The sequence below is a fragment of the Hyaena hyaena genome, unplaced genomic scaffold (assembly GCF_003009895.1).
Source record: "Hyaena hyaena isolate Hyena2069 unplaced genomic scaffold, ASM300989v1 scaffold_95, whole genome shotgun sequence".
Lineage (NCBI taxonomy): Eukaryota > Metazoa > Chordata > Mammalia > Carnivora > Hyaenidae > Hyaena > Hyaena hyaena.
Window position 1 is genome coordinate 1,610,345 of NW_024080727.1, and position 21,650 is coordinate 1,631,994.

At 41.6% G+C, this 21,650-nt stretch overlaps 1 protein-coding gene across 1 annotated transcript in view; it reads left to right on the plus strand.

Moving 5' to 3' along the window:
- The window catches only part of CERS3 (ceramide synthase 3), a 111,774-nt gene that overhangs the window by 9,279 nt on the left and 80,845 nt on the right, over positions 1-21,650 (plus strand). Inside the window, exon 3 of the mRNA XM_039235039.1 lies at positions 17,892-18,065. Coding sequence (XP_039090970.1) covers positions 17,893-18,065 — 173 coding nt within the window. The 5' untranslated portion in view covers position 17,892. The remainder of the gene's footprint in view (positions 1-17,891; positions 18,066-21,650) is intronic.

Sequence of the window (21,650 nt, forward strand, 5' to 3'; positions counted from 1 at the left end):
TCAGTAGAGAATGCAGAAGGGATTCATGACTGAGACACACCCCCACCCCTGCCTTTTAGCCTATACTTTTCTACACCTTCTTACCAAAAGTTTTACTAAACACAGACCCCATTGATCACGAATGTGTTTCCCCTGCCTCCCTTCTAGTGTGGGGACAGTCAATAGTGAAGTGGTAACTTGCTGGTGGGGAAGCCAGGGATGCATGGGGAAGCTGGGGTGAATAAACTACTTTCTGTTTTCTCTGGGGAGGAGTGGTTCAGCTGACAGAAATTACATGAGGATTTCTGTCTCCTCTGGTGACCACACAGTCTGGGTAGATCTTTGGTTTCCAGAATTCCTGGGACTTTCTAGAGTTGCAGACCTATCCTGAGGCCCTGTGGACAGGCCCACCCCTAACATTGGAGGGGCCCACGGCAAGAGTGCGTGTGGAATTAGGTGGCCCTCAGCCTGGTCCTATACACCTTCCCATCCCCAGGTCCTGCTGGGCTAGAAGCCCAGGACACATAAGTGTAGATGCCCCAGTATTATGCATCCAAGTGTGAGCTCCTTGTCTCCTCCCCAAGTCTCCTTCTGGCCATCCCTAGGCCTAGGGGTATAGTGTGCTGTCACTTTTTTGAAGGATACGCCTGGAGAAGGGTCCATGAAGGCCTTTGAAGTGGACTTAGAAGTGTTTAGACATGGAATTCTAGGGTCCTAGGCAGCCCTAGCAAGTCTAGAAAGGGGCTATGGTGTGCAGGTGGGCATGTAGCCTTCAGTTTCTGGACTCCTCACCCAGTGGAAGAGAGGTATGGCCAGAGGAATGCCAGAATGGGGCCTTTAAAATAAGGCTAGGGTGTAAGGGAGGGGCTGCTCCTGGGCATGAAGCTTACGGCCCTTGGTACACAGTTGGTGCTTAATGATGTCACTGATTGATGCATGACAGTGTGACAAAGGCTGAGCAATTTCAGAATTACCATGGACTATGTAAATGTGACTCCTACCACCACACCCTGTAAACATCAACCTAACAGCATGGCAAAGGTTGAAATTGCTTCATAAGGTGGCGGCTGAGTAACATTCCTCATAAACCAGCAGGAAGAAAAATTTCCTGAGAAACAGCCTTACTGGATGCTGAGAAGCATCCAGGGCTCTCCTGCACTTGAACGGAAGGATTTCACTGAGGCTCCAATAGGGATCTCTTGGTATATTTTAAGAGACTCCACACAAGTTTAGTGTCTCTCTCTCTCTTTTTTTTATGTTTATATATTTTTGAAAGAGAGAGGGAGAGAGAGAGAGAAAGAGAGAGAGAGGACAAGCAGGGAAGGGGCAGAGAGGGGGTGGGGGGGGACAGAGGATCTGAAGCAGGTTCTGTGCTGACAGCAGACAGCCCAGTTTGGGGCTGGAACTTGTGAACCACAAGATCATGACCTGAGCCAGAGTTGAACGTTTAACCAACTAAGCCACCTAGGCACCCCTAGTGTAGTGTCTCTTTTTACTTATATTTCATATACTACTTGCACTTGGGATATTTGCTGTTGAATTTCATGCGATCCTCTCATTCACCCTCCTTCAGAGCACTGCTGTCTTTCACATTGACCTTAAGGACATCGTATTTAAATTTCACTACCGTGAATGACCCAGAGAACTCTGAACCCCTCTGTCCAGCACATGGAGCTGGCAACCTGCCCTGTGGGTCATGTCTATCCCAATTCCACCCTGTCTCTTCCCCTAGGTTCACATGTTGCCCTACTTCACGAAATTCAGATTAGTCACCCCCAGTGGCAATTTGGCAAACTATATTTCTTGGCAGAAAAAAAGCTTAGCCTAAAGGAAACGATCTTTAAAAAGGAAGGCTTATGGGGCGCCTGGGTGGCTTAGTCGGTTAAGTGACTGACTTTCGCTTGGGTCATGATCTCGCGGTTCGTGGGTTCGAGCCCCGCGTCGGGCTCTGTGCTGACTGCCAGCTCAGAGCCTGGAGCCTGTTTCAGAGTCTGCGTCTCCCTCTCTCTCTGACCCTCCCCTGCTCACGCTGTCTCTCTCTCTCTCTCCTAGAAATAAATAAAAATATTTTTAAAAAAATTTAAAAAGGAAGGCTTAGGAACCCATAAACCCCAAATCAGGATCAATAGAGGAGTAGCCACAAATCACATTGGCACATGTTCGACCTATGTCCTCCAGGGAAAAGGGAATTGACTGGGTGCAAGATGTGGCCTTGAGGTAGGGAGTTCTATGTATGTCAGCACAGTGTTTTCTTTTGTTTGTAGCATAGATTTGCTTTAATAGAAATCAGAGATTGACATGAAAATTATATAAAAGTGTTTTGGAGAGAAAGTTGAGGGATATCCTTTCAGAAAGAATGTATGTTGGAAAAGTCTAGGGTGCCTGGGTGGCTCAGTCGGTTCAGCGTCCGACTATTGATTTCAGCTTGGTCATGACCTCGGGGTCATGGGATCGAGCCCCGTATTGGGCTTTGTGCTGGGCATGGAGCTTGCTTGGGATTCTCTCTCTTTCCCTCTGCCCCTCTCCCCTGCTCACGCTCTCAGTCTGTCTCTAAAAAATAAAAAGAAAATTTTAAAAATTTAGAAGTCTGGAAACCTATGGAAATTTTTATTTTTAAATAATATGTTACATTTTCATACAATATATGCAGGATGTTTTTCCTTCCAGACACTTTTGCAGGCAAAATTGACCTAATTGAAGCCACAGATTTAATCATTAATCAAAAGCTGTGCAATGAATAAATGGAATATTTTTCCCCATGTTCTAGACTTGGCACATGTCCTGCCTAAGTCTCTGTCTCTGTCTCTCTTGATCTCTGTTGTCTCCCTGTCTCTGTCTCTCCCCCTCTCTGCTTAAAATGGAGTGTTTTACATACCTTTTCTTCAAGGGGGCTTCTCGCAGTAGGTAAGAGGCTGGACAGGAATGACTAGTTCTATTCAGTTTTGAGATCTTATGTATTACTTGCTTCAGGTTAATAAACAGCAACGGCTGGTGGCCATTGACGGAGGAAGCAGCTTCCTGGCCAAGGAAGGGAGATGATCCTATTTACTCAAGGGAGAGAACAATAACTATTCCAGAAGGTGCCAATCTCCCAGCCCCATGCCAGCCAGCAGTTCTTGCCATAGGGAAATCTTGCCTTTTATTGTGCTATTTTTTTACATTTATTTATTTATTTTGAGAGAAAGAGAGAACATGGGGGGAGGGCCTCAGAGAGAGAGAGAGAGAGAAAGAGAGGATCCCAAGTAGGCTCCATGCTGATATAGTGCAGAGCCCAACTGAGGACTCGAACTCACAAACTGTGAGATCATGACCCAAGCCGAAATCAAGAGTTGGATGCTTAACCAACCGAGCCAGCCTGGTGCCCTTTATTGTTCTAACATTTTTTTGTGTGTGTGATTTTGGAGTCAAAGAAGAAGGCAGTTGAGAATATGCAGTTGAGATTTTGTTCCTGCACTCCTTCACTACCTCCCGGCCCTATACTGTAAGCTTCTGTGCCCACCACACCTCACCCTCCTCTGAAGGTTTCTAGAACCTTTGTCATCTTGTTCTTTTCCAAAGAGTGCTTCATTCTGCGGGGGTGGCAGGCTGTGCGACAGGAAACCCTGCCTTTTATTACGTAAGCATATATTTTAAAACCATTAAAATTTGGGCTTGCTTCATCAGTGTGCCTTAGTAACCCCATGTCCTTCCCTAAAAGTAACTAGGCATCCTCCTCATCTGTGAGAGGAATGTTCCAGATTCTTTGTTGATCAAGATGAGGCCCCACACCCTCCTTTACGTTTTACTCTCTTTCGTAAAATGATTCCTTTGGTGACCCTGCCCAAGACAGGTTCCAGGGAGGTAAGAAGTCCCTCTGTCACTGAGGAAATGAATTACCACATCAAGTGACACTCATCCCTCAGGAAAGCTGCTTCCTTGCCAACGCTTGGTCCAGGCAGCATTAACACTGACGAGGGTATTGCAGGAAATCAGTGAATGATGGCTGACTATTGGGCCACCTGGGTCTGTGGCACCATTGATGAGGAAATGTAAATAGTGACATTCCTGACACCTACAGCTTATTGGGCACTTCCTGGAAGCCCCAAATTATACAAAGTGATGTAGACACATGACCTTATTTGATCCAGACCTAGACCGTAGAGAAGTAAAAAATATTGTGCCTCTTTTGCAGATGAGAAATTCAAGGCTTAGAAGTCATGCACTCTCCTAGCTGAGGTATCGGGAAAGGGTGAAGATGGGCATTCAGAGTCCCAAACCCCTATTCCAATAGGCCTCAGGTTCCCACATGTCCCATCCCAGAAATTCTACCACAGTATGTTGTTGGGGGAGTGGTCTGGGTACCACCCTATGGGAGTCTGATAATCGGAAATGTCTGAACTAAATGTCACTGTGTAGTACCGCCTCTCCAGGACTGTCCCCAGGTTTTCTGTTTGGCGAAGTTCATGTCCATTATGCAGCCTTCCCTCACTGAAAGTGAGAAATGGACCCAGTTATCTTTTCCCAGCAGTGAGCAATGTGGAGGTTATAGGAAGGACATAGTTGTCAAGGGGCAGGGGTGTCCCGTTACTCTCCCATTACTCTTTTTAAACTTAGCATTTAATCCTACTGTTTAAACCAGCCTGACATTGGAATCTTGGCCAGACCTAGTAAGAGTTAAGATAATAAGATAATAAGACTCCGTAACACAGATCTAACATTTTGCTGCGTTCAGGCATTTCTACATCCCGAATCACTCTTCATCTACACTAGGTCTTTGTGGAAGGCAGAACTGGCACCATTGAGCAGATGCGCAAACAAAGATTCAGAGAGACTGAGTTGTTCAAGTTCACTCAGTTTTAGGAGGCAGGGCTGGTGCTTGAACCCGGGCTTTCCGATGCTGAAGCCATAGTTCTTTCTCAAATTTTTCGACTGTTTGAAAGCCAACGAGCTACTTGAGCTGATGTGTGAAGCACTGCCTTCTTTCATTTGTTTGTTTTTCATTTTTGATTATATTCATCAGTTCGGGCCTGCAGTTTGTAGGGCAGTCTTGCGGACTCCTCTGACTACATAGCAGGGAAGCTCTTGCAGCACCCTTCTGCGCCACCCAGGAGGGCTTTGCAGACACGAGCCCAATCCTCTGGTTTCTCAAATGGGAGAACTGGACAGAATCAGGGCCTCCTGTCAGGCTCTTCTGTGAGTCACCATCAGTGAACTTCCCAGCCATCTTTCTCTTGCCTACATCACTCACTTGTGCCTACGACTAATAACAGGGTAATTTGTGTAACAAGACGGGTGACTCACCAGGCCAGGGAAGAGAGCTTGCAAGGAAGGACTTGGTGGAGAGGAGCAAAATATTTCATAGCAATTGGAAAGGAAATAGTGATGTGATGCTAATTGGGTTACAATTTCTTTACATTGCAACAGCATTGCCTAGTTACCCATTTACCCAAATGTAAATTACCTATTAATTTACATTTTAGACTTCTAAAGTTAACTTAAAAAAATGGGGGGAGGGAGGAATTCTACCTTTGAAGACAGAATTATGAACAATCCATACTATGTAACTTTCTCATAGATTCCATCCCAATCATCTCTGGGCCCATTTTCTTTGAACCCTAGGATTTACATTCTTCTAAGACTTATCTATTCTGTAACTTGGCTTCACATCCTTCTGATTTCAGTCATACCTGCTTTTCTGCAAGTTCCTAGCCATGTTACTGGTCTCAGTAAACATCTTTGATCAGGGCCTCTTTCTTGGCCTTGAGCTGGACTTTGGCAATCTCTGTCAATTAATGACCGGAACAGAGATAAAGCAGAAATGTGATAAAGGTGAAGAGGCATCTGGAAGAATTACATTTTGGTGAATACTGCCTCCTTAAACTGTATTTTCTGTCTTATCTTTATTACCTTTGGCATCTCAAGTCAGTTTATACAGATAGATCTTTCCACTGACTCTGGAAGCACTCTTTATTTTCTCTGAAATTGTTAGAGTCCAAAAGATATTCTCATAGTTAGCTTTTGCATGTATAAGAAGGCTGTGAGAAGTTTTATGTAGGTAATAAACTTACCTTACTTCAAATCAGCTATTAGCATTTGTATGTGAAACATTTACATGAAAAAAATGATTGTCTTAAAATGTTAATGTGAAATAAATCACCTTAATAACACCTTTTAGTAATGGGAAACTTTGTGTGTATTGGGAAAAACTGACTTTCCTGGGTTTACTTGGACAGTGCAACTGTATTTCCCTGGGACTCAGTTTCTTCATATGTATAGGGCTGGACTGGATCATACTATGATTTTTAGGACAAAATTTACCTTTGTTGGTTTGAGTCATTAATCAGAAATTGGTTACAAATTGTCCTAATATTGGATCAACGTTAACAAATTGTCAACAGTAACAATAATTTACCATTTTCAACACCAAGAATTTCACCATTTTTTCATGTTTCCTTCTAGTTTGCCTTTACACACACACACACACACACACACTGAGATGTATATATATATAAAGTAGTATAATAATGAGATGGTATACTATCATACAATTATAGTATAGATAAAATTTTGAATTTGGGTTTTTTTTTTACAAGTCTAAACACTTCTCATGTTGGTAAATATCACAATTTTTAGTCTTAGCTGAATGTTATTGCATAGAGCTAACATTTCAAAATGTACTTAAACCTCCAGATTTTAAAAAATCATTATTATGAACACTGAAGCAGTATTTATTAACTATAGCCTAAACATATTTTTTGTCCAGGCTTGGACTTTTTTAGTGACTCCTAAAACTTATTAGTCTAAAGGGTGGTATCATTCATTGTTTTTTTAATGTAATAGTTTTAACTGTATCACAGAACTGTATATTATTTTTAAATAATTTAAGAGGTGTCAGTTAAAGAATTTGAGGATCTGAAAGTTCATTTTAGCTCCTTCTCTTTAGAAGGGCAATTGATATTGAACAGCTTGAGTCCAATTTATTCTTTAACAAGCATGTGATAATGTGATTTACAAACATCTCCTCACTCATGGAGTACAGTTACCACCTCTGTTTTGTAGATGGAGAAACTGACATTAAGTTAGCTGTCTGAAGGCACATAGTTAGACAAGTGTCAGAACCAGGTCTTAAACCCAGGCAGTCTGACTCCAAAATCCACATGCTTGACCCCTGTGCTGTATACTGACTCCCCTAATATCTATTGAGCACTTACTGTTTGTATACTTACCATATGCCGACTTAGGGGATGCTGTTGTGAGCAAAACAGGTGTCCTGCCTACCCTCGTGCATCTTGAAGTCTGAAGAGGGGGCCAGAATCCAATCAACGTACAAACATGTAATTACAAATTTAATACAGGTTGTGAAGGAAAAGAAGAGGGGGCGATGGCAATGTTTAGTTTAGATTTGGAGCATTGGGAGGGGACAGGGGTCATGGAAATCCTTGCTGGAAATCTTAGGGAGGCTTAAGTTGAGGCTTGAGGGATTAAGAGGAGAGAGTTGGGTGAAGATGGGTGAAAGAAGTCCTGGCAGAAGGAATAGTCAATGCACATTCTGGAAGGCAGGAAAGAACTTTGATTTTTTTCTCAAGAGTCCGAAAACAGACCTGACTTGCAGGACGTCAAAGTGAGAAGCAAGGGAGGCACAAGTCAGCTTGGAAAAGCAGACAGGGGCCCAGTGGCCCAGGGTCATCTCCAGGAGACTGTGCAGAGGTGGGGCGGGCCGTGAGGAGCTGCCTTCAAACAAAGGCCGCTAGGACCCTAAGCTCCTGGCAGAGCCAACCCCAAGTGGGGGTTTTCTACACACAACAGCAAATAGTAACTTGTGATTTTCTAGGAACTAAGCTTTGTTGGCTCAATATTTAAGTTTGGAAGGGGATATTTAAGTTAGGAACCTAGATCAAGGCGTATTGTGAAATTTTATTACAGAGCCAAGAGAAACATGGCCTGAAGAGAATAGCACCAGGGAATAGCCCTGGCTTCAAAGAGAGCTTGACCCCATACAGATGCCAAGTGCCTACTTGGCATTTTAGGAGTTTATGAGTTTTGCTGGGAAAATATCTCAATTATGTTTACTAACAGAGAGAAATTATTTCCCAAGCGGAAAGTGATGACTGCTCATGGGGACGTTAACCCAAGCTTTAGAATGGAGAAAGGAGCAGAGCAGGGACACATCTTTCTGTAATTTCCAGGTATCATTTCATCTCTAACAAACTCTACACATGGTGTTAGAAGGGAAAAATGAGAAGGCTCTCCCTTCTACTTAGAACTTCAGAAGCTTTTTTGACTTTCTGATTTCTTTGTTTAGAATAACTTTACTGCCTGTTCATTCATATTGGATTAAACACATAAAGTTGGACTTTTCCATCAAGGCAGTCTGGGCCCAATTGAGATTGGAGAAAATGAAGGATTGGCCACAGTAGGAAGAACTCGATAGAATGCAGGGATCACTGCTGTAGGAAACCCTCATGACCCCTGGGACTGAGCTAGAGCATGCAAGGAAATGCAGCCCTGTACCGCCCAAGGGGCAGACCTGTCGGGGAGGGCACAGAGGAGTTATCCATGGTACCAGCAGAATAGGCTGGAAAGCAGCCCCCTGGAACTTGCCAGGAACTTGCCCTCTGGAATGCTGGAGAGAGCTAGTCACTGGAAAGTGTCTCACTACCAGTGCTTGGGTACAAAACTCTCCAGGGAGGTGCCAGTAGAATTTGCTGGCTGTTGGGGGCTTCTGGAGCCTTTCGCTGGGAGTGCACTAGAGTCAGGAAGTAAAACCCTTTCATCATGCAACATCCCTCCACTATCCTCTACTGATAGAGCTCCAGGGCCAGCTGGCAAAGGGAAAATAGGAAAGGAAGCAGACCACTTCACAGAATAAGCAAAAATGGTGGATTTGCAACTGAGAGGCAATAAATTGATAATTGGCATCAGCTCCATAAAGATGTCCTGAAGGCAGAGCAAATCCTGAGGATACCCCCCCCAGTAGGCAGAATGCTAATGGAAATACATGTCCTCAGCTGACTTATTAATGAAGACATGTTCCAGATTTTTAAAATTATTGAATTGCAGGAACTCTTTTTATATCCTAGATACAATGCTTTCCTATTGCAAATATCGCAAATATTTTCTCCCAGTCTATAGGCTTCCTTTTTATTCTCTAAGTGATATTTTGTTGTTGTTGAGCAGATGTCTCCAGATTTTATAATCTACCTGGAAACAATGTAACACAATATGGCAATGTAGTTCTTATTTACTTCTCCTTCATATTTTTCTACATATATTCGAGTTATGGTCTGGGCTGTTAAGACAAAAAGGACTCAAAATTCCATGACTTCTAGATGACAGGAGTTTCTTTATCTTGAATGTAATTGTCCAGACACACGGCAGGTCAGGACATTGGGCTAATTGGCCTCAAAGATTGCCTCTATCCTGTCATCCTTATTTTCAGTTATTAGGAAGGAACAAAGAAAAAAACAAAGACACACATGCAGCCTGGTATCTAGGGAGATTACTCAGATCAATTCCACTGCTGTGTCATTCACCTGGACACAGTCACGCATGGCCACTTTGTGCCACAGGGGAGGTTGGGTAGTGTCTCACCTGGCAAGGCAGCTACATGCCCAGGGAAAACCTGGAGACATGGGTGTATGGGGACTGTAACCAAAACAAACAGTGATTGAATACTCAGGATATCCTGCCCCTCAATGACATCTTTGAGGTGATACCCTGGTTGTGTTTGCAAATACTCTGTATTTTTCTTTTTTTAATCTATAGGTTTGTCTTGAATTTCTTCAAGGCTTTAAAATATACAATGATGAAATTAAAATGAGAGATTTATTTATCTTCTTGTTAACTACTTCTCTACACAAAGTATAGGATTTGTTTATTTATTTGTTTGTTTTTCTCTTCAGCTTTCTCACTATAAGCCCAAGCATTTAAAGGCTTTTAGTGCACTAATTTAATCACAATAAATATTCCTCGGAGTTAAGTTAGTCTATCATTTGCATTGTCTTATTCATTTGAAATGGCACAGTTTAAAATGTTTTTATTTTATTTATTTATTCATTTTTAAGTTTTTATTTATTTATTTTGAGAGAGAATGCACACACGAGAGAGAGAGTGGGAGAGGGGCAGAGAAAGAATCCCAAGCAGGTTCGGCACTGTTAGTGCAGAACCCTACACGGGCTCTATCTCATGAACTGTGAAATTATGACCTGAGCTGAAATCAAGAGTCAGGTGCTTATAACTGAGCCACGCAGGCACCCCTTAAAATGCTTTTAGAATTGGAATTTACAGTTGGCTCAGTCCTTAGACTATTAAAAGGAAGCAAGTAGCTGCTAATGTTTTCCTTTGTGTTTTATCTTGAAGGCTTAACCAGTTTTTTTGGCTGAGTTAGTAGAAATCATTCCAAAGAAAACACAAACAGATGAAATGTAGATAAACATGTTTACCTGATCCCTTGCACCAAATTTTAAAAATTATTTTGCAACTAGTAAAAATGTGATCGTTTGTAGATAATTAAATTAGATATCATTTTTGGCTCTGGCGTCACTCCTTGATTGTTCAAAAGTCCATTCCAGCCTCAGTAAGCTCTCTGTCCATTCATTCAACAAGTGCTTACTTAGCATTTACTGTATGGCAAGCCTCGGGTGTACTGTAGTGAACAATCCAGGCAAGGTTTTGGTCTTTTGGAGCTATCTTTCTTGTTATCAGAGGACCCTGGGTTCCCCTGTAATCTAGTCAGTCACCCAGTCTCCAAAGCTCTCACCAACTGTCACATCCTCCAACACTAATAATACTCTGAGAGAGTGAACGTTGATTCAAACATGTCTTTCCTTCATTTTATTGCTCAGAAATACACCATAAGTTCAATTAGAGTTGTCTGCCTTGTTTCCCATTCTTTGTCACTGGCCCCGAAAGACATGTTCTGTTCTGTAGAGACCCTCTCTTGTCACTCCCCTCTGTCCAAGACATATGTTCTGTAGTGTTAGCTTCTAAGGTGATGCGCTTATTCACAGTAGGTACTGCATGGATAATTGGCAGTAGGGATAATGACCAGAATTTGATAATTTGCCCAAAACTTCAGCCTCACTTGGGAGTTCTCACCTCAGCAAGGGTTCGAGTGCCACATTTTTCAGTACTTTGCAAAAATGTTGCTTCAAATAGTGATAAAGTTGTGGTCCAGATGGTTTTATTTCTTCAGTCCTAAGGTCAAATTTAATGGTGTCCCTCTGAGAAAGTGGCTCAACAGGCTTCTTTCACCCTGTTGGGGTTCTGTATCCATTAGGTCAGAAAATCATGAGTCATAAAAACCTACATTAGTTAGATTGTCTTCCTGCAAACTAGGCAGCTGGAGCTGAAAATAGAGTTTGAAACTTGCACAGTATTGGCAGGTGGGAAAACACAGCTGTATCGTGATGTTACCTCCAATACCGATACTTCCTCAAAGTAACCGGAAATAACTGCAGGTGTTTTCCTTGCAAATATTTCTTACTTTAAAAAAGAGCTTCAGATATTTTTAATGTAAATACTACAGTTCCTTCAGATAGTTTTATATAAATAGGAGTTGTAGTACTCAGAGAATGGACAGTGGATGGGAAAGGGGGACTTTTGAGTAGCTGATGAGAGATAAAAAGGCACTAGGAGTTGTCAACAAGTAGAATACATTTGCTTGAAGAGTTGCCAGCAGAGCTGACAATATTTCAGGTGCCAGAAAGGCTCAGAGTTGAGCTAAATGAATGAAGATGAGAGGTGGGCTGCAAGTTTTCCATGGGAGTCAGGGGGCTTCCCAGACTGTCCACAAAGTGAAGAGGCCACCAGCATAGACAACTGCGACAAGGACAGATTCACTGTTGCAAATACTAAGGATTGTGCTTATAGCAGTCACCTGTGGGCTTTTAAAAATGCAGGTGTTTCCCGGGGAGCCCGAGTGATTCAATTGGTTGAGCGTCTGGACTCTTGATTTCGGCTCAGGTCATGATCCCAAGTCATGATCCCAAGGTCGTGCCTCATTGGGCTCTGTGCTGAGTGTGGAGGCTGCTTAAGCCTCTCTCTCTCTCTGTCCCTCTGCCCCTCTTCAAATGTGAGCTCTCTCTCTCTCAAGTTAAAAAAAAATGTAAGTATTTCCCCATGTCAGTATTTTCTAATTTTCTTTCTACCTGGTTATTATTGAAATATTGCCATACTTAGACAGCATAAAGGTATCACTCCACTCGCTGTACAGGTAATATATCTTGTCATCCACCGCACATCATTTTATGGCTGTGTGAGAGGCCAGGAGCCTCTTTTATACTGAACCAAAAAAATACCTTACATGGTGACAATTAACAATGCCAGTGCCAGATTTGAAACTCAGGCAGTGCAAGAGCCAAAATGGAGGAGGGAGAGAGGAAAGGGGGTGAATGAGTGCCCGTTGTCAGCAAGATGAGATCAGAGTGAGGAACTGACAAATGCTACAGGCTGCCTGCCCCTTGGTTCCCTGTAAGCCCTCTGGATAGAGGCAACACAATCCACCTCTCTTTTACTATCTTAAACAAAGGACTTCATTGGAAGCAGCCCACAGCCCTGAAGGAAGGCTGGTGGACCAGACTTGGATGACAGTGGAAACCAAAAAACAGGGGCGATCAGGAAGGCCAAAAAGCTGAGAGATGACAACTATCTTTTCAACAACAGTGGCCTAGGCAGAATGCCATCTGCTGCCGCTGGACATTGCTATCTGCTCCAGACTCAAAGTCCTGAGAAAAGCATCCAACTGGCCAAGCCGAGGCCTTCCCAGCCAACTGTCAGCAGATGGAGAACGGTCCACGCCGGCTCTCTCACTGGGAAGGGCAGTGCACTATCCCCCCACGGTGGTGATTTCCCTGCTGCTCAGAGAGCCGGATGCTGGGCTACCTCCCAAATGGCATGTCCGGTGCACTAAGGTCAGGGACAGGGGGCGATAAAGGAGGCCAGAGGTACTGGCACAGGCTGTGGCCTTAGGAGCCGAGGGACCGTGACCTGTTTCAGAGGATTGGAGACTGCTGGCCCCAGTTTTCTTCAGCTCGTTTCTCTGTGTTTAGCTTCTGATCTCATCAGGATAGTAGAGAGGCTAGCTGGAGGCATCGCCTGAGTTTTTAAATCCCACTGCTAGAGCTCAAATGTGGGTTTGTGGATGTCTACCCAACACCCTTACACCCAGGGGGCAATCACCTAGGACAGTCACTTCTCCTTCAGGGCAGTTAGTCTGTTTGTTTTTTAACGCATGCTATTTCTTTCCCCTAGAAAATCATGAGCTTTAAATTATGCTGAAATCTGAACCTGGATATAGTCTTTCCTTCATTTAATCACTTTTCTTGGTTCATGGACACAAGCTTGACACAAGTGAATTTGGGAGGTAGAACTTAAGCCCCATAAATGAAATAATGGGAAGGTTTAGCATGAACCTCAGGATGAACTCTGGGTTAAAAGGATTGAAGCAGAGGCAGCTTCTTTTTTTCAGTTTATTTATTTTGAGAGAGAGACAGAGAGAGTGAGCAGGGGAGGGGCAGGGAGAGAATCCCAAGTAGGCTCCACACTGTTAGCAAGGAGCCCAGTTCTGGGCTCTAACTCACAAACTGTGACCTAACCCTAAACCAAGAGTCAGACGCTTAACTGACAGAGCCACCCGGTCGCCCTGTGGAGGAGGCTTCTTTAATGTTTGTTTCTTTTTTCCTTTTTGTGATATAATTCACATACCACACAATCCACCCATCTAACATGTGCAGTTTAATGTTTTTTAGTATGTTTACAGTTGTGCAGCCAACACCACATTCAATCTTTGAACATTTTCATCATATCCCCAAAAAAACCCCTGTACTCATTATCAGTATTATTCATACACCCTAAAGAACTAGTAACCCACATTCTGTCCCTATGGATTTACCTCTTCTGGACATTTCATGTAAATGGAATTGCACATTACATGGCCTTTTGTGTCTGGCTCCTTTTACTTAGCATGTTTTCAGGAGCCATCCATGTTGTAGCATAAAGCCTTTCAATTCTCTTGAACACTCTTTTGAATGCCTACATGTAAAATTGCTGGGTCATATGGTAACTCCATGTTTAACATTTCAAGGAACTGCCAGACTGCCTTCCACAGCACCTGTACCATTTCACTTCCCACCAGCCATGTCCTCCGTGTCCTTGCCAATACCTGTTATCTTTAAGATGATAACCATCCTACTGGGTGTGAACAGTACCCCCCAAGGTGGTTTCCATTTGCATTTGCTTCATGGGTAATGAGGTTGGGCATTTTTTTTCCATGAGCTTAGTGGCCATTTGTGTATCTTCTTTGGTGAAATATTCAGGTTCGGATTCTTTGCCCATTTTTAAGTTGAATTATTTGTCCTTTTATTATTGAGTTGCAAGAGTTCTTTATATATTCTAAATACAAATCCCTGTTCAGACATGTGATTTTCAGGTATTTTCTCCCATCCTGTGGCTTGTCTTTTTTACTTCCTGATGGTGTTCCTTGGTGCACAAAAGGTTTTAATTTTGATAAAGTCCAATTTATCAGTTTTTAAAATTTTGGCATTTGTGCTTTTGATATGATATGTATGGAGGCTTTGCCTAACCCAAGGTTATGACTGTATAGTCCTCTCTAGTCTTCTAAGAGTGTTATAATTCTAGCTCTTACAGGGCTAAAATTAAGGTTTGTGCTTCATGTTGAGTTAAACTTTATGTATGGTGTGAATACGAGATACTTAACTGTTTGAGGCAGCAATAATTAATGTTTGGTGGCAGTGCATAAAAAAGAATGAATAAAATAATTAGATTTATTTTTTTCACAGTATGAGCCACATTTTCCAGGGGGCCACCCTCAACTTTTGTATTCTTTCTATTTCCCTTTAAATGTTTTAATCTGTGGGATATTAGCATTACTATGAATTTCAACATCTTGGTTCACTGCTTGCGTATGATATACAAGGGCATTATTTAGAGTGGCAACTCCTAAATAGCCATTGTAAACTATTTATTTAATTGTATTTCACTCTGGGCAAAATAATCTGTGCTGCCTGGAGTTGCATTCTAGGAGGGAACAAATTATTTTGTGTTACAATTACTGTAACAATAGCAAAAGAAAAACTAACTCATCACCATTGCTGTTAGTTCCCTGAGCCCTAGACTATTAAATTTAAAAACAATTTTTTTAACATTTATTTTTATTTTTTGAGAGACAGAGACAGAGTGTGAGTGGGGGAGGGGCAGAGAGAGAGAGGGAGACACAGAATCCGAAGCAAGCTCCAGGTTTTGAGCTACCTGCACAGAGCCCGACGTGGGGCTCGAACCCACCAACCATGAGATTGTGACTTGAGCCAAAGTCCGAAGCTTAACTGGCTGCGCCACCCAGGCACCTCTAGACTATTAAATTTAGAACCAACCAAGTGTTGAACATACTGAGGCAAACTTTTAGGGAAAAAAGTATCTCTGCCCTTGCAGGTGTAACTCATCTGATGTGGTGAAGGTCAAGCCCTGGCACAAGATTTGCTCATTACACACAGCCTCCCATGGCCAGAGTTAGTTTCTGAGATCTGTAGGATGTTTGAATTTCAGCTGCAGTTTGACTCAAGTCTTGCGCCTGTTCTTTTACTGAGCTGTATCTGGCTGTGCATTCAAAACAGATCACCGTTCTTCATGCCTTCTTTTGGTCAGTTTTGTCAGATGGCCCGGGCAACCGAGCTTCAATCCCCAGTTTCCTTCCCAAAGTGTTTGACTTCCCCTTCCTGACTACTCTTTCCCCAGTTCTCACTGCCACCCTCTGAGTCCAGATCCTGCTCAGTTATATGCTCCCTGAGTCCAGGATTATCCCCTTCCTTTCTGTAGCCCCACAGCCTGATAGGGAGGAAATATCAACAAGTCTTTTTTTATTATCTTCATTCCATATTTGCACAGTTGGAGCTGTATTCATGGGACTCATCCTCCCCCAGAGTAGAAATTAGAGCGAAATGATTAACACATGAAAAAGAAGGCAGTGCTTCTGTCTCCGCACACAAGCCTTGCAGCTGTGGGTGTGACAAGTTAGCACTACTTCCCATGAGCACATCTCTTAACATCAGATGAGAGACTAAATGAAGCACAGAATTATCTCATCAGGCTTCAGCTGTTGCTTGGGGTGTGGATTTTTCTGAAGGATGTCAGGGTCCACACTCTGGAATTCTTCCTCACCTGAAGTTGGAAATCTGTAACATCAGGACTCCACCCTCTGATCCTCACCTCTGATTGAAACTTCCTGCTCTCTGGGGTGCTTAGTCCCTCCCATCATACTTGAGCTTTGACCTCTTCTATTTCCCCCTTCAACCTCACTTCTCTCTTAATTATTTATTCTCTGCCTAGTCTGGATCTCATGCATAGTCTCATGTACGATGTTATTATCAGCATATTCAGTGCCTGATGCCACCACTGTGGTGTAAACCTTCCCATCTCTGACTGTATCCAGCACTGGAAACTCCTAATTGCTCTCCAGTCTTCCTGTCTCCTCAAATGGACTTCATACCACTGCCAACCAACCAGCCACGTGTGTGCTTGGCCAGGGGGCTCGCAGAGCTTGAAATCCAGCTCTCAGCCCACTGAGTAGAAGGGCTGCATCTGCCCAGAGGGATCGCCATCCTCTTGTTGGCACAAAGAGACCATATGGGCTCACAGAGGACCTGGCTGCCAAAATGGCCTTTGGAAAATATCTGACCTACTTGACTCACCAGCCTTTAGATGACAGTGACCATATGGCCAAACTGGAGCACTTCTGAAAGTAAAGGGGAACTATTAAGAAGCATGCCAGGACAATAAACTTAGACTCTGGGTACAGTGTTAGCCATCCCACACCTTGGATTCTTACACTGTAGTCGTATCAAACTGCTGGTCATGGTCAATGGGCACTGTGATATTTACAAATCAAGACGTTTTGATAGTTATTTTGACCACCTTGTTACTAATCTGAAGACATTTTGATTCCTTTCTCTGATCAACTATTAAAGGATGAAATCAAAACATCCTCAAGGTCAAAATGTCAAGACTAAAAAGTGTTCATAGCTTAAACAATGATATTAGGATATATCTAATTCTGTTTTCTTCTATGTTTCTGGTTATTTGATCATAGCACTTTTCCTCCTTAAAACTTCTATCTCCCCCTCCCCATTTCCTTCCTTTCCTGGTTTATCTCCTACTTATTGTTCAGGACATCTCAAGGATCATCTGTTCCAGTGATCTTTCTCTGACACTTCCTGGCTGGGCTCAGTGCCCATCATCTTGTTCCCACAACACCCTGTGACCTTTTTTTTTGTACCTAAAAAAGATACGTCAAAGTCATCTAAATATTCAGGCCTGCCTTGCCCATAAGACTGTAAGGTCCTCAAGGCAAGAATGTTATCTTTTTAATTTTTATATTTTCAGTGGCTAGCACAGTGGTTGACAAATAATAGAATCTCAATAAATATTTGTTGACATGAACAAATTTGAGCTCCTTACTGTACTATGAAGTTAAATATGCTTGTTCTTTATTTCCTAAAGAAGTTCTCGGGATACTAATATAGATTTATACATACTTGGAGCTTTCATGAGATTGACCTTGAGCATGTTGAAGTTGTAGAGACAGATTACTGTTAAATAATTTTTCAAACCATAGACTCATAGAAGAGGAAGAAACATACCCATAATATTAATATATGCCATGCCAAAAGTATGAACAGCGGTATATTAAACTTGCCGTGTAAGTTTGCCATGTCACAGCCAAAATTGTTCTGAGAGTATCAGCAGAGTAATTCTTGTTTAATGCAATGTACGATCATGAAGCACATTGAATAATAGGATTCCATTTTGCCTTGTTTTCAAAACTCTCTGGTGTAGGTATTTTGAGTAGTGGTGTTCAATATTATTTCAATTTTAAGCATTTGTTTTACAATTCTTAACATATTCTTTTTCCATCTTTCTAGAATGTTTCAGACATTTAAAGAATGGTTTTGGAAGGAACGGTTCTGGCTTCCACCAACAATAAAGTGGTCAGATCTTGAAGATCATGATGGACTCGTCTTTGTAAAACCCTCTCATTTGTACATGACAATTCCATATGCTTTTGGCTTGCTGATTATCAGACATTTCTTTGAAAAGTAAGTAGTATTTGTGTGTCTTTCCTTCCCATTCCTCTTCTTTGCCCCAACTCTGGAATACAGAAATCTTTGTAAGAACTTTAAATAATCTGTTGTTCAGAGGTGGCCATTAATGGGCTATAGATTCCTGAGAGAGTTCATCAAATCGTATGTGCACCAAACATTATCTAGAAGCTGAACAATTAAAATTTGGAACACAATCTCCTCAAGTGTGTTAGTTTCACAGTGAAGAAAACTGAGATCAAGAAAGGTTAAGGATCATAGGACTTATGAATGTTAGTGACAGTGTGGGGACCCACTTCATCTTCCACCTCCTATGCTGTCTGACAAAGGATATGGGTTCCCAGAAAGGCAGTGTTAGAAGAGTCTGTGTCACTTTAGAATAAAAGAGCTAAAACGGCTCATTAAAGACTAAACTTAATATTTGCTTTAGAGCATAATTTTAAAGGTTTATTGAAAATTTTAATAGCAGCCCTTCATTCCAAAGTATAAGGAAATCAAAGAAAAAATATCAATTTGCTTTCTCAAAAAAAGTAAACTTTTCTTTTTCTTAATTTAATTTAAATAGATACTACTTCCAACCGTTTTATTAAAACTGTACTCGTGTTATGATAACAGGAGATAAATGTTCATCTAAAATCTCTGTGGTTGTCTCTATTTCAAAAAACTGTTATTAGCACATTAACTTTTTTGGAACAAAAAGAATATTTGAATGTCAAAGTTGGAAAAACTTAAGACAAAACTTGATAAAGATCATTTAGTCCAAGACTAACTGTAATGCAGCTCATATGTTTATAACCATTTGCAGGGTCCTTATCTCAAGAGTTGGTTTGACCAACTCTGTTTCATAGACTCTCCAAAAGGTTTTTGTGCAAATAACCACTTAACTTGAGCCAACAATATGCTATTGCTATTGAGAGGGAGAGGAAGCCCCTGGGTACCACTTAAACTCGAGCTGGGAACATTCGCAAATGTTCTTCCTTTTTGACCATTAATTCCACTTTTTACTCACATGCTTGGGTTTGTCAAAGAATGCATAAATAAAGTAGAATTTGCCGCTGCCTGTCCAATTTAGCAAATTACTTTTCTACTGTCCTGAAATCCTTGCTTCTCTTGCAGAGTATGTGGTGATCTTTGAATTTGGCATCCAGGTCTTCTCCTTATTTGCACCACAGATTTCTCACTTCTCTGTGGACAGCTCCATTTTTTTTTTTTTTTACGTTTTGATCAGGACGGTGAACTAGAAAACTCTTTTGGTTGCCAAAGCAGCACAGCTGTGGAGGACCAAGTTGTTCTGTCTTAGCCTAGGCTGCTCCAACAACAATCAGGAAGGAATCCAATCCTCTTCTAATTCCTCGGGCCATTCTTGCTTCTTCTCGAGGGATTAAGTATAGTCTATGTCATTTTTCCAATCTCCTCATCTAGTTTAACTCCCAATAACTCACCCTTAGCTTTTTTCATTCACTACGAAAATGATGTGTTGGTCCACTAGCCTCACACCTCTGTTTGAATGCAATAGAAGTAAGGAAAATTTAACTTAGAGGTGAGATTATGCCTTTTGAAGCATGCATTTGTATCTTTTTCAAGGTTACCATATCATTTACATTAAACCACATATGTCATAAATAAAATATTACTTACCCCTTGCATATGAGTAGAAACTTATAGTTTAACAAGTACATAAAATCACCAGGGATATGATCTCCATCAAGAAAATAAGAAGTAAGTAACCTGGCCAGGATCACACAGTGTTCAAGGGGTAGATTTGGGACTTGAACTGACATGTTATGACACCAAGTTCAGGACTGTTGGGTATTTATTTTCCCATTATACTAGTACTTCTTGGACTTCCACAGTGAAATAGTCCTGATGGCAGACAAGAGTTAGTTAATATCTCTTGAAATTACAGAAAACATTAGCTAGCAAACGTGAAATTTTCTGAACTATCTTAAAAATTCATGTAAATTTGATACTGTGTTTCAGCATCTCCTATAATGTATTTATCACACAAAAGCTGTCTTCTTTTGTCCTAGGCTGTATTTATATTACACCTACTCATTCCATGAAGTGACCAGTAGCTGTGATTTGGCTGGTTCATTTTAATCCCTTAGTGCTAGCCAGGATGCATTTAAGATCAGGAGGTGATGTCCCTTCCTAGAAAATCAAGAATGGAGAGATAGAATTGATAAAGAACAAAGAAGTAGATCATTTGAAAGGGATTGACATTTGCTTTGTATTTAGGACTCCTTTTCCTTATAAGTTTTAGCTTGTGGCATATCTGTATGTGCATGTTGTTGTTTCTGGGTGGGGAGTGGGGAGTCTAGCACAGCACTTTCTAACCAGTTTATCCAGACTCTTCTAAGCATTCCTTTATGTGTCTGAAATGTGATTTAAAGGGGGATCTGAGCCACTAAAACTTAAATACTTGTAGAATAAACACATTATACCAGAGTTAATTGTGGTCTCAGAAGGGTCAAGGCAAGGATGGAAGTGGTAAAGTCAAAAGGGTATCTTTTTCCTTTCATTTAATTGTGCAATGAATACACTCCCCATTCCTACCATTTCTACCAAGCAACATAAGCTCATGTTGGGATAATATGTCCTCATTCTTCAAAGAAGGAAAGGTGGAATGACCCATCTGTAGCAATTTCCAAGAGTTGAAAAAGGATTGTTATTAACTGTCCTAAATTCAAATAGTCTCAAAATATGCACATTAGACTCAAATGCTATCAGAGACTTACAGTGCTCCAGATAGTTTGTTCTCTCATATAAACCCCCCGGCTTAAACTCTGTTCAAAGAGCCTTTGAATTCTTAGGAACTGGGAATCAATCTTATGCCAGTGAGCTATTGTTTCTGTTTAGGACAAGTATTTAAAAAATTTTTATTTTGGTGGGGGAGAGAGAGAAAGAGAGAGAGGAGGGGCAGAGAGAGACAGAGACACAGAATCTGAAGCAGGCTCCCCGTTCTGAGCGGTCAGCGGTCAGCACAGAGCCCTATGTGGGGCTCAAACTCACAAACTGTGAAATCATGACCTGAGCTGTAGTTGGACGCTTACTGAGCCACCCAGGCGCCCTGCTGTTAAGGAACAGTATTTAAACTTCACGTGCTTAATATCTGCCTAGGGCTGCCTTCCTTTTATTCTATAAAAGAATATTGAAAGCAGGGGAGGAGGATCTCGAATTGCTAGGCTTTTGGCTCACAGGCAACTGATGAAGTGCTAGATGAAGAGGGGGCTGTCTGGGTGTCTGAATGGGGCCATCTGAAGGCTCAATTCTGCAAGAGTAGCAAACCTGAGAGACTCATTCCTTGGCAATTAACCTAACTTTGAACCATTTATATGGGAGCAGAAGTTTGCCTTCTTTTTTCTTCCTCTTGGACTTTTTTTTTATATTCCATATCCATAAAATGAAAGTTCAGGCAAGTTAATCCCTAAAGTATTTCTCGAGTTAAGACCTGTCTCCCTTCTCTTTTTAGTTCAGTTTATCAAATATTTTTTATACTCCATTTTTTTCTCTTTTTTCAAAACAGAGTTTTAAATGAAGTTCCTCTTCATAATTATTTACACTTACATCAGATGAAGTGAT